At 32.0% G+C, this 14,583-nt stretch overlaps 1 protein-coding gene across 1 annotated transcript; it reads right to left on the reverse strand.

Annotated features, from left to right (window-relative positions):
* Positions 1 to 301: 301 nt before the first annotated feature.
* Positions 302 to 11,145, reverse strand: LOC137832359 (zinc finger CCCH domain-containing protein 34-like). Its single transcript, XM_068640497.1, has 7 exons — positions 10,730 to 11,145; positions 10,435 to 10,580; positions 10,161 to 10,223; positions 9,876 to 9,995; positions 9,443 to 9,757; positions 9,040 to 9,357; positions 302 to 1,350 (listed from the first exon to the last, which is right to left on the reverse strand). The coding sequence occupies exons 1-7, from the start codon at positions 10,815 to 10,817 to the stop codon at positions 949 to 951; spliced, it is 1,452 nt and encodes a 483-aa protein (XP_068496598.1). The 5' UTR covers positions 10,818 to 11,145; the 3' UTR covers positions 302 to 948.
* Positions 11,146 to 14,583: the final 3,438 nt, after the last annotated feature.

The raw sequence follows: 14,583 nt of genomic DNA on the forward strand, positions 1-14,583 counted from the left end.
ATACAAATTCAGAACTGAAATGTGCTTTCCAGATATAACAATATGTAACACAGTAATATCTTCCCGCTGCTAAAATCCAAAAGCTTTTTTTTCATTCCGAATATAAAAATCCAGAAAAGATGAGAAGGGTAATTTGGGATTTTTTGATCTGGTGGAGAGAATTGGCCCAAAACATATTCATCAGAGGGGAAGGTGAGATATATATAATTAAAGAAACACCTGAAAAATAAATGATCTCAGAATGAACCTTGATCAGGTATGAACTAACGAAAAAGGTAATAAAGGTTATTACGCATTCAAATGTGGTAATTTAGATTTGTTTCTTCATATATGTATTTTGTAATAAATTTAAGTAGCAAGTCAAGCTTTTCATTTCACAACATCACCGTGTATCTAAAACCATATAAGATAGCAATGTGAAGCCTCATTGTAGTCTCCTGGTTACTTCTCTTCACGATAAACCCTAAATACAAGTTGTTGGGAAACGTATTAAACAGCACTTACAAAACAGAAATGGAAAATTGTCCCAAATTAGAAAAGGGTTCAGGTGAAGAGACATAAAGACGTGGTATACGGAAGTCTGGACAGAATGTTCTAGTATAAAAAAGATTGGAGCACAGATAAGCATTACAAGCTCCGAAATGTGGAGATGTGAAAGGGCATGTGCACAATGGGCTTGCAGATTCTTTGAGAGTTATTCAAAAGCAAGGTGGTCGTATGGATTGCTAAAATTCTCAAGGATGGCCATGATTTATTCAAGATCAAAGAGATGGCCATAAAAAGATTATATAAACACAAAGATAATTTGGTGTGAAGTGTGCTAGACTTGAAAGTGGAACTGGGATAACTGAAAAGAAAACCTATTGGAGGACCTCCTTGAATAATTATGTCCAGTGGAAGAATTGAGATGGAAAAAAGGAGTAATGATGAGGTATGCATTCACATTGCTTAGCTTGAGGTGTGAGAGACATTGCTACTTGTGGTACTAGTGGCAGTGGCTGATGGATCCAAACTTGGAGCAGATGGCTGACTATTTGATTGAGAAATGGGTCCACCAGTTGACAAAGTCAATCCAATTGACCCGGTCAACATTCCTGATGATGAAGACATTCTGGATGGAACAGACTCCTTGCTGGATCCAGAGGAAAGTTCGAGCCGCAACTCTGACGATGAAGATGATGGAGCAAGAGTACCAATTGTTGAACCCACAGGATAGGGTGCAACAGGCATGTCAGCCAGGGAAGAAGCAGATGGACTATAACTCAGTGATCCCATAGAATGATCGAATTTGCATGCAGAACCAAACTTACATACTCCATGTTGTGCATAATGAGTGCAAGGTGATGCGCCCTGATTATCAGACACAATCATTAGATTGATGATTAACAAGGCCGTCAATAGATATTTTTCAATAGCAATTCAATTGATAGACAAACTTATCATTGTCATGCGGTACTTTTTAAACCTATCAGGAAACAAAATTATAAAATATTATGATACTTTTCTTGAGCAAAACTCCTTAGAGGAACACTGATGCAAGAAGAGGAGAGAACAATTACAGCTGAATGAAATATTAAAGACTAGTTTATCATATTTCAGAAGTCACATTGAAGAAAATCAAGTACTCCAAACATGTAGAAAAGTAGTCCTAATATAAAATCACATGACGGAAATTATCCATGAAACAAAGTTGAACAACTCAAGCTAGTACAGAACATAGATTGAGACCAAATAGATGACAGAGCACAGGCACCTACGTTCTACAAAGAAACATGCAGAACAAGATGTTCCTAGCATTCTCAAAGATTTCAAGCAAATGCAACTAATGGGGGCAATATATCAGCACAAACGCCAATATTATGTATAGTTCTTTCATAAAAAGGTTATACGTGACGTAAAAGGCATTCCATGACAGAAGTAATATTCAGGCATAAAAAGCAAAGTTCAAATAGCCAAAATCTTAATTTTAACACATAACAAATCAAAAGAAATAAAGATCTAATCTAACTAAACAAGGTTCTCCAATAAGTACTTTTAGGAAAGAAAATTGGAAATTAGTTTCTACATAACTTAAAATTATCTTATATACAAACTAATTTGTAGAAGTTTAGTCATATAGCTTTGCTAAAAATTTTATTTTTAACTCATACATAAGTTAATTTTAGCTTGAACAAGTCAATTTGAATTTTTTTTTCACCTAAAACTCCTTATGAAGACGTTTGTCTGAACAGATCCTACATGGAAATTAAGTTGGGGCCTAATAGTGTTCTGGGTATTACATATGGTGTCTAATTTTAGTATGGGATGTTCAGTGGAATATTTGAGCGTTTGGTTCGCCCCCTTGACAACTAGCTTTTAAAGGATAGGTTCTCCAAGTGTTTGGGTGCCTATCAAGACCAATTCTAGATAAAATAAGGAAAACACTGAAGTTGTGGAAGATGATGCATAAGGTGAAATAAATCAAGGAGCTATAAAAAATGACTAAAAAAATGTATCAAAACATACCAAAACAAACCACAAAAAACTATTACACAAAAATCAGGTAACTGGTTGTCCGAAATCCGTCAACCTGGAAACAAAGCTAAATGGTTTTACTGAAATTTTGGCTTTTGACATAGTCAAATAGTATTGATTGACAGGTCTTGCTTCCTTAAATGAAGTTTTGCTCTCACTGTGCTTTTGTGATTCAGGATGGTATGAACTAAAAATATATATAAATTCATAAAACATAATAATAAATATATAACTAGAATTCTACAAATCCAAATAAAAAACATATTTCTTAGACATTGCCAAAATAATAATAAAATTATAAACCATTGTCATCATAAATTTCTTCTTATAACTTACATATAGGAATAGAACTATCAATCTCATTCCTTACTTAGAAAAAAGAGGACAATTTACATCTTCGGTTTATGGAGAGAATTTTATATACTACACATACTATGTTTTCATGAAGTTTTATTGGATATAAATGTTTTGAGGACGTAGACACTTCATCAACACCAACACGTATTGGTGAAGTATCAAAAAAGTATTGATATTGCCAAACTAAAAATAAAATTATAAATCATTGTCATCATAAATTTCCTCCTATAATTTACATAATAGGAAGAGCACAATAAATCTCATTCCTTAATTAAAATAATTCATAAAGAGAGCAATTTACATCTTTGGTTTATGGAAAGACAATGTTTCTATACTACACATAATGTATGTTTTCATGTAGTTTTATTAGATATAAATGTTTTAAGGGCATAGACACTTCACCAACACCAACACGTAATGGTGAAAGTATCAAAAGTTATTGATATTGCCAAACTAAAAACAAAATTATAAATCATTGTCATCATAAATTCTTCCTATAACTTACATATCGGAATAGAACTATCAATCTCATTCCTTACTTAAAATAATTCATAAAGAGAGCAATTTGCATCTTTGGCTTATGGAGAGACAATGTTTCTATACTACACATACTCGTATGTTTTTATGTAGCTTTATTGGATATAAGTGTGCGCAGACACTTCACCAACACCAACACGTATTGGTCAAGTATCAAAAGGTATTCATATAAAAATAACATTATAAACCATTGTCATAATAAATTTAATTTACATATAGGAATAGAACTATCAATCTCATCCCTTACTTAAATTAATTCATAAAGAGAACAATTTACATCTTTGGTTTATGGAGAGACAATGTTTTTATGCTACACATTCTTTTAAGTTTTCATGCAGTTTTATTGGATATAAATGTGAGTAGATACTTCACCAACACCAAGATGTAGTGGTGAAGTACCAACAAGTAATAATATTGCCAAACTAAAAATATAACTATAAACCATTGTCATCAGAAATTTCTTCCTGTAATTTACATGAAGGAATAGCACCATATCTCATTCCTTAAAATAATTCATAAAGAGAACAAATTACATCTTTGGTTTATCAAGAGACAATGTTTTATACACTACATATGTTTGTTTTCATGTAGTTTTATTGGATATAAATGTTTTAAGGGCTTAGATACTTCACGAACACTGACACGCATTAGTGAAGTATCGAAAAGCATTGATATTAGGTACAAGAAATAAATAGAAGTATCGGTGCTTCATAAGTTTGGATATTTTATGTATATGAAACGAGGAAGTAGCCAAGAGTATCTATATCATATAAGTATCAAATACAAATACGAGAAACAAATTTATGAATTAATGCTTCCCAGATGAACACTCTTTCTTCTCTAAGAAAGTTTATCACTAGGGATTTCCACTCATAATATGCGAGTTTATCCTTTGAAAGTGAAAGAATAAGTTGTTAGAACAAAAGGCTACACTAGAATCCCTTGCTATTACTATTGAATCCAATGTCGATGCTCGAGATTAAAAGAAGCTAGGTTAATGATACTTCTTTTTTCACACTTGAACTCTGGGGCAGACTGGCATAATGGAAGTTACGTACATATAGGTCATGTGTATGTAAACCCTGTTGTCTTAGGTTTGTTATCAGGTCCCCTCCACACTTTTTTCGCAAGAACCAAGTATCTAAATGTCATAAAATTGTTAATCGGGAAAAGTGTTAAATGGTTTACTAAAATTTTGGCTTTGGACATAACCTAATAGTATTGATTGATTCATAATTATCTTGAATAAATTCATTAATTTTTTTCCTTTTAGATCCTCCTACAAAGAACAAGATGTTTCTTTTGTTCTTTTTTCAACAAACTTTTATCTTTATTAGACTTATCAATAGGATTTTAACCCAAATTAAGTTTTGACCATCTATCAGAGAAAAAAGAACAAGTGGATCTCATGCTCCATGAATAGTTGGCACATTAAGGAATATCCAAAAAGGATTTTAAGGAATCGCTATGACTCTATCTTTGTTTGTTTTGTACGAATAAAGGATTGATCCTAGCAAAGAACCAATTTTTCTTTCAATTGTTGAATCTCCCTTTGATTGATCAATATGTAATATATTGAATATTGGTTCGTGACGAAATCAAATATCCTTGGATTGATCAGAAGATCCTTTCAATTGGTTAGAACTAATTACTTGAATGAAAGATATCTCGTGGAATCATATTGAATATTTGATGATACATTTCATACTTTCCAAAACAATTACCCTTGTTTACCAACCATAAATTGTCTAACCAAATATAATTATCTCTTGACATGTTCCTCAAAAGATCTAATTCATGTGGACTTTTCCTCAACTAATAAGATCATAATGAAATTATCGCTTATGAAATTGAGCACAATTTTGTAGAGAAATAAGCACACCACGTGCTAGTAAACTTCACCCCATGAGATAAGACTTTTGTAGGGTTTTAACATGTAGAAAATATGGTAAAAACTTCCTCGAATTCAGATTGGCTAGTATGGGGATGGATGTTAACTTGCTGACCTGAGACTCTTCAACTAAATTCTTCGACTAAAGTTGGATCTTCGCCATCAACTCTCAATTATATTAGAAATTTACCACAATTCCGGGTGGCATAACTCGTAGGCCTTTGTTTATTCCCAATCCCAAGACCATAATAGGGATTTTGCTTAAAGGGCAAATGGTTGTGTTCAATATTTGATTAAATCATTCACATTCTCTTCTTATTTAAAACTTTGGGATACTTGATCCTTGTAGAGAATATAGGGATTATGGTAGAGAAGGAGGAAAAGAGAAATACTATAAATAATATTTCTTACCAGACCGAGTAGACACCATAATCCTAATTAAATAAGAAAAAAGGAAAGATAAAAACCATTTCAAAGAGATCATCTAAGATATTCTATAAAAAGTAGTTTGATTCAATCAAATGTTTTAAATTTCGAATAGTGGCGCATACGAGCCAAACCCAAAAACGTGCCACACCCAAAAACGGTATAGCAAGATTGTTGATAGTGGTATAGGTACCATTTTGGAATACTTTATATAGTCATATAATGCATATTATATGCATATAAACTCTAAAAAATGGTAAAAGTAACCCCAAATTAATCACATCCACAATTAACAATAAAAAGGTATAAGTGTCTTAGACGAAACATACAAGTAAATACCAACAAAAGCTAAATACAAGTTCCCTAGATAATATTCATCAAGCATCATCTTCTAAATCCAAGTCTTCTTTATCAGTTTTTGAAATTGAAATCTCAAAAATAACCCTCCGATAAAGCCCTAATGTTTCTGTTTGGAGGGTTTTTTGAATCAAGACACAATGTTGCTAAGGCTGCTATTCAGCCCACTATTTGGTCCAATACAGCCGCTCCACTATGGCAACCCCTGTAGTGGGAAGGGGTTGTCCCGCTGCTATACCGGCAATGCAGCATGCTATTTAAAACCCTGGATTCAATAATGATGTTATGAGATATTAGTGATTATTGAAATTGTTGTAACAGAACAACAAAAAGGGTAAAAGAGAAACTTTGATCCTTAGAATATTTTACTATCAGGGCTAAATTTAAAATCACAGCAATGAACAAGACAGTGTTGTTAAATAGCCTCTATAGGAGCACTATAGTGCTATGCCCACTATTGCATATTGCATTGCGAAATTCCTTGGATCCATGATTGCAACTCTGTTTACTATTGCAGCCAATATGGGTGGTGATTGCAGCATCCATCCTACATCCTCTTGTTATCTCCGTCAAGTCTCCAGCCAAACAAATTTGAGTAAATATTATGCCAATTTTTATTCATTTTACTTAATTTGCATGCAATTTAAAATTTTATACATAAATAATTTATATATCTCATATTTCAGCCATTACGCAAAAAACTATCTGATGTATGATATAGTATCAGCTTTCTGCAATCCACAATTGATAACACTGGAGCAAAAAGAAGAAAAATGCTCAAACTACTGACACCAAATTATCTTAAGACTCTACCAGTCTGCAAGGAAACTTGGAACGCCTAAAACCAGACATTCTAGCATATCTTCCATAGTGCTTATACCACATCCTATGCTAAAAATCAATAAATTCTTCAAATCATCAATCCAAGATGTTTTATGACAGATGAGCATTTACCAGAATCCCATATAGATCAAAATAAGTACACCCTGGTCACTGAACCTCAATAGTGAGCATCTAAACTTTCCTTCACAAGTGAGTGTATTAATTATTATTATTATTATTATTATTATTATTATTCTGCTCATTTATTTAGGAAACTTCATGACAAGATCCATATCCTTAAATCCTATAAATTTAAGACTATCAAGTATTGACAGTCCATAAATTTAAAAAGTTTTGATTATATTAAGCAAAACATCAATCTCAGAAGAACCTAAAAACTCATACTAATCCCTAGCATAAACCATGACAAGAGCAGCAATTTATAACAAAGATAAAAAAAAAAAAAATTTTGGACAAAAATGACCATCAAAATCAAAACAATGTTAGACACATTTCCTAAACTCAACAAGAATTGAATAGATCAATTTTCAAGTAAGAAATTTGCTAATATGCCAAGCTGATCTACATATAGGGATATGATTCCTAACCTGATGATGTTGGCTACTCGAGAAAATGTTAGGAGACAATGGCTGATTTATCCCTAATTTGATTCTTCCACGGACTTCAGTTTTAGTCCCTGCCATTCATGATAACCATTCTTAAGTCTATGAGCAACGATTTTCAAATGTGTATTTTAAGTAACATGTGCCAATTTCACCTATACAGCCATTAACAAACTTGCCCACTCTCACCCCACCCTCTCCCCAGTGGGGAGTGAAGATCTCAGAATACTGAGACAGATGTATGAAGGACTAATTATTGGCTTAAGAATCTTAAAGAGGTATATTCATTTACAAGATCTCTGAGTACCAAATGAACTTAGTTTTTGATAGTGAAATCTAAGGTATGAATATGGTCATGGACTGCAACAAGGCACAGATTCTCAACCTTGTTCCTATTATCCTATCAATTGCTAAAGCTTGACATTTGGAAAAAAGGGGTTAGTGACTTAGTAATGTTCTGATTCAACAGAGTACATCTTGATGATACCACCGTAACAGGTACAATAGGTATCACAAGATCATTACCCAGTAATCAATATAATGTTAACATACAGGAGTAAAAAAAATTAGAAACCACAAGCAAGCTACAAAAGAGCAATTATAAAACTTCCATATACCAATGACATGAAAAATTCCAAATATGTGGGAGTGGGAAAGATATACATGTGTGTGTATGCCCATAAAAGGATAAAAAATGAAACAAATAACTTCCATGTAACAAAAACATGCCATCCATATACAGCATTGGTAACATATGTAACTACAACATGCAGGACTCGGAAAATTGCCTCAAGGAATACATTAGAAACAAAAAAAACTTAATGATTGTTACATTAATGTGAGAATTCCCTGGTAACACCAATCAAATGCGACAGAAAACGATAAAACAAATCACAATAAGTTATGATATTTCAGTATTAGCTTAAAAACTTTAAAAGAAGTCATAATGAGTTTTAGATGTTTATGGTATAGTTCCTTGCTATGCAGAGAGAACATATCCACACTTAAAGATTTTAAATATCTTTTAGACTGAACTTACCCATGGTGCAGTTATAGTGATCACACAAAAGTTTTAACATAATACATCAAAAGAAAGGAACAGGATGTCCCACTAAGAAGAATGTATGACAAAGTGGGAATTCCACTCTCATAAAGGTCCAATCAAGCCCAAGGTGACAATATTAAACCAACAGTTTCAACTCCATACCCTCAAACAACCCCAGAAAAGTGCATCTTAAAAAAAATCAAAGCACAGGAACAAAGGAACGATGGCTGTTTTGTTCTAAATGATGATTTTCAAAGTAAGCTCGAGTTTCAGCATACATGTTTCAAATTTTCCAAAAAGCTATTGAAAACAAAATGATAAGAAATAAATTTGGTTATAGTTCACAAATAGCTATTTTGATCTCTAGAAGCTGTTGGAGAGGGATGATGGAACAACAACAATGCATATGTAATTCACAGCACAATAAGAGACACGACATGATAACAAAGTTGAGAAGCAACCATTACCGGGCGCAAAGGAAGACCTGCAGGACTAAGAGTCACATTTGCTTTTGGTGCAGTCATTTCTGTTGGAGGGTGATACCTATAGGATGGACCAACTTTAACCTCCCCTGTTTTTGGATAATACTGATAATCTGGTTGATTAGACCTTTCTGGAAATGCCTGCTCCTTCTGATTACTGCTTGATGGACCAACTAAGGAACCAGGAAGTTGATATAGTCCAGGATAGCCGGCCGCTGATGAAGGTAGTTGTGTAATCCCGTAAAGCTGTGCTGAACCAACATTAGGAGTACCGGAAGGAAGTATAGCACCTGTTCCAGAAGCCTGCACCAAGAGAGCTAATGTTAACGGCTTCACTAAATGCACATAACATATTGACTGAGCAATCAAAAATAAATTATTGACCTACTTGATAAGGACCCCAGCCAGAAATAGGTACCATGGCAGGTGAAAGTACCACAGGTCCATAGGGACTCTGGACTAATGAGCCAGGCAGCATAGGAGGCCTTGCAACCAGCACACCAATTTGCTGTGATGAAGGACCAGGTGGGGGCTGCATGGTTGAATATAACGGTGAAGGCACTGGTACAGGCAAAGGAGAAACTGGAGCAACTGGTGATGGTGCTGGAATTTGGACGCCAGCAGGAACTGGATGATGGAATTTACAAGTTGCACCAAACTTGCATTGTCCCGTTTTCACATAATACGAACACTCCTTCTCACCCTGTTAATTGTTATTATTTACAACAATCAAATTCACATAAATTTACACAATCAGAAAACTAAACTGAAAATTCACAAAATATGGTTAGTCTTATGCAGCAAACACAAAAATAACACACCGGACGCAATGGATATCCATAATAGTTTAGCGTCACAGGGGCAGCAGCACCTCCCGCTAGCCTCGGGTGGTGGTACTTGCATGACGAACCAAACTTGCACGTTCTTGTCCTCATGTAATACTGCATTATAACCATCAGCAGATACAAATCAGCTCAAAGTATGATCACAAACAACCAAAACAAAAAACATAACCACACTCCACCCATCATCATCAACATTTTATACAGAAACAATGAATTACAGAACAGTCAAATGCAATCGTTCAGTATAGCAATAAAAAGCACCTGGCAGACAGGCTGGCCAACTCGTTCCGGATACTCCCCAGCAGTCCTCTCAGCTCCAACAACCTAAACAACACACAAACATCATCAAATTACAAAGCACCAAAAGTCCAAATCACAGTGCACAATGCAAACACAGCATCTTAACCTCAGTGAAACAAATGCTATATTCAGCAAGATCAAACGAAATTGCAAACACAGAAGCACACGATCACACTAAGAAACCCTTCACAGGTGAAATGAAATTAAGCAACAACAAGAACAACAACAAAATTACCGTGCCACGGTCACGAGGGTGATTGAACCGACACCGCGAACCAAAGCCACAGAAGCCAGTCCTCAAGTAGTAAGTGCAATCAGTCTCATCGGGGCGTTGCGGATACGATTCCTCCGCAGCACCCATTCCCAATTGCCACATAGGCTCTGCATTTTCCACAATCAAGATCGAACCCGGTTCAGAAACCCCCACATTCCCCCAAAACCACAAATCACAATCCCCGAACCTAACAAAACGAACCGCAAATAACACAAAAGGCAAATATATATATATAGAGAAAGAGAAAGAGAGAGACCTTCGAGGCCGGTTTGGGCTCCGGGCCCGGCCCATTCCGGGGACGGATCAGACCGCGAACCTTCACTGGACCGGCCGTACTGCTCCATTGCACCGACCCGAACCGGAGAACGGAGCTGATTTGACGGTAATCGGAAAAGCACAATGAGAGGCTCCGATCAAATGGAAAGTAAAGAGAGAGAAAATGGGGTTGGATTTTCTGATTTTCTGGGTTTCTCTCTCTCTCTCTTACTCACAGACAACGTTTGTTTCTGTTTTCCTCTCTCTCTTTCTCTCTCTCAAACACACACTCTCACTCTCTCTTTCAGTTTCAAAGCGTGTTCTGATTTTTTATCTCTCTCTCTCTTACTGGGAGGGGCTTCTTTTATTGGTCTGTGTGAGTTTGTTGGTTGGTTTTATTTATATGCACCCGCCAGCACATCCCACAAAAAATTACCAAATATATAATCTTCTTTCATTCTTGTTTTTATTCGCCTTAATACTATTACTGTCTAAAGAAAAAAATAATAATAATAATAATATTTATTATTTATTTTATTTTATTTTATTTCTAGAGAGAGAATTGAGTGAAGCTGATTTGGAAGTGAGGTTGGAGCAGGTGGAGTTTTATTAGAGCGATGAATTGTAAGGTAGTGAGAGAAAAAGACATAAATGACCTTGAATTTCAGCATGTGGAATAGTAGGAGTCAATTGAATATGGGATATGACAGGGTTGTCCTTTCGTATTAGACTAATGCAGAAAGGTTAATTAAATAAATAATAATTAATTACTTAAATTAAATGAGTGTTGTGTTGTGTCTGTGGGCTATGGCTGACCGGTGATGACAACATATGCAGAAAAGAGCAGAAGATAGATGCTATTGGGCCCACGTGGCATAAAAGGAGGATCTTCCTTAAAAGGGTAAAAGGTTGCATGGTTTTACTATGTGACCACCAATAGGGGATACTTTCCCTTGCACAATTTTTTCCAACAGCTAATTCCTCCATACCTTCTTCCTTTCTCTCTTTCATGTCAAAGGGATTTTACTTTCTTTCACATTGCAATATCTTCATCATAAAGTTTCTTTTTTTTTGTTAAAAATATATATATTTGAATTAAATCTAAAATAAATTATGCGTGACTTCACTTTCATTCTAATATGAACAAATTCAATTAGACCAAATCAATTTTCCACTATTTGGTTTAGATATTATATTGTAATTGTGTAATTTGTCTTTTTTTATATGTATAACTAGTTTTTGTTTTTTTTCATAAGTATTTGTATGACATAAAGTTATTTATTCATTTTTATTTATGTATTAAATTTACACCGTTACTTTTATGTCACATGTTTATAGAAAAAATATGTATAATTTTTAATGAAGTTAAAGTTATTCTTTGCATTTTTTTAAAATAATTATTTGAGAAAAAAAAAACTACAAGTGCTTCATAATGTGAGAATAAATTAACAATACCGGATTGATTATCAAGGAAAAAAACTAAAAAAATAGTTCAGTTATCAATTTAATAACTTCTTATGAATTTAATAACTTCTTATGAATTTAATAATTTCTTTTATGAATTTAATAATTTTTTTCTTTTTAAATAATCAGTTACAATATTTTGTAAATAACGTATTTTAAAGTCCATGCTTTTTTTTTTATTCTCTTGTTTTTTCTTTTCTGAAAACATACACTTTTATCTCCGTTTTTTTTTCTCTTTTCATCATTAGCAAAAAAAATAAAAAATTGACTTATTATCATGGATACAGTCTACATGTAATAAAAAATAAATGACGGTGATATTTATGTAATAATCATAAAATTTATTACGTCAGTTAAAATTAGAAATAACATAATCATAATAATTTATTTACTATATCACTTTTAACTTGAACTAACATAATAAGTCTTTTCTTTTTATATGTTATTCATGTTCTCTCTTTTTAAATAACAAAATTTTGTATTCTTCAAACTTTAATTCTCCTTGTATTCCTGTTTAACACACTCTCATCTTCATTTATCTTTCTTTTTCTATATTTTAATTAATCTCTTCAAAAATTATTTCTTTACTTGAATCTAAGTTCAGTTTGTTTCCGAGTCTTATTCCAATTATTATATCTTCTTTACGTTTTTTAAACGGGTTATAATATTATAATATAATTTTATAATTAATATTTAAAAAATTCAGATGCCCTGTACTTTAAATAATTTGTTTCAGTTTCTTTGAATCATATTGAAGTGTGAAATCACAAACTCCAAATCAAACTAAACCGTTATATTTTGGGGAAGAAAATAAAATTGATTTCAAAAAAGTTAGCTTGAATGAATTATCAGTTATTGTCAATATATAATTACAAAGTCACACCTTCACATTTCAATCCATCATAGATTTTAAAACCATTTAAAATTTGGTTAAATAAATTATATTCTAATGTTTTACCAATTGAATCCACATATTGTTTAATTTTCAAAGCAAAATCTAAACAAACTAAAACTCCAGTTGTAATGTTCAATACAAGAGATTTCTCTAAATTCAAGGTATATTATGTTATTTATATTTATTATCATGCATTTTTTTCCAACTCACTCAATTTGAAAAATTTCCATACACGCTAAAAAATGTTACTTCTAACTCTCAGACTTTATATTATAAGTAGAAATTTAAAATCTAAAATTAAAATTTTGCTGTGGAATAAAAATACCATAATATAACATTATGAGAAAACATTTAATAATCTTACCCAAAGTGGTGAAATCCTTGGAATAAAATAATCATGAAGTAAAATTGGTCAAAATGTTATTAGTTTTTAATAAGCATAATTCTGGTCAATCCCCATAAACATGTAATTAGAGTAGAAGGTGACAAATTTTAGGGTTTATGAATCCACATATCGTGTAATTTTCAAAGCAAAATCTTAAATGTCATGCAATTATATATGCATAAAGAGTCCACACAAAAAAAGGTATTGCAATGAAAAATAGATCAAAATATATAAAAAAAGAAATTATATTGTGTTTTCATTTTATTTTTAAAATTTTCATAATATATTGTTTAATGATATGCAATTAGATGACAAATTTTCTTAACAGACACTATAAACTATATTTTTTTTAAAGATATTACAATGAGAAAATTCAAACGCAACTTCAAATATGATAAAAATAATATTTTGCAAAAGTCACTTTTTATATTAATCACAATTAAATAACATATAATTTGTAATTTAAGAAGATAAATGATAAAAAAAAGATTTATACTGTATTTATATATATATTGGTTCATCTGTTATAAATATTACATTCAGAATCAAATTGAGTTTTTTTCTAAAACTAATATTACGATGTAAAAATGAGTATTATTTCATTCTGAGACACACTTAGTTAAAACTAAAAGTAGTAGTATTGAAATAAATATTTTGAAAATTATATTTTTTTACTTAGTTAATAATTGTATTAAAATACTTTAGAACAATATAAAAAGCTTTTATTTATAAAATTAATACTGTTAATTTTTCTCAATATACAATGAATTTCAAGATAAAATATTAAAAATTTGTGATAATAATATATTTAAGAATTTGAAAATTATTAATATTAATAATCAATATTAATAATTTAAATACATCTAAATATTATTATCGGTTAGAGTTCCCGGGTTAAAAATAAAGACAAATTTTAGTAAATTTCATTTACATGTTATATAAGTTTCGTCAAATTAAACACTTAAAAGCCTACTCTTTAATATCATATATAAGTTTATCTTAATAATATTTATTGAGTTTATATGATTACATTAAAAAAATTATTAATAATAAATATAAATTAAAATATTTTTTGTATACATATTTTTATCAAAAAACTAAAATTTAAACT

The sequence above is a fragment of the Phaseolus vulgaris genome, chromosome 6 (genome assembly GCF_000499845.2).
Source record: "Phaseolus vulgaris cultivar G19833 chromosome 6, P. vulgaris v2.0, whole genome shotgun sequence".
Lineage (NCBI taxonomy): Eukaryota > Viridiplantae > Streptophyta > Magnoliopsida > Fabales > Fabaceae > Phaseolus > Phaseolus vulgaris.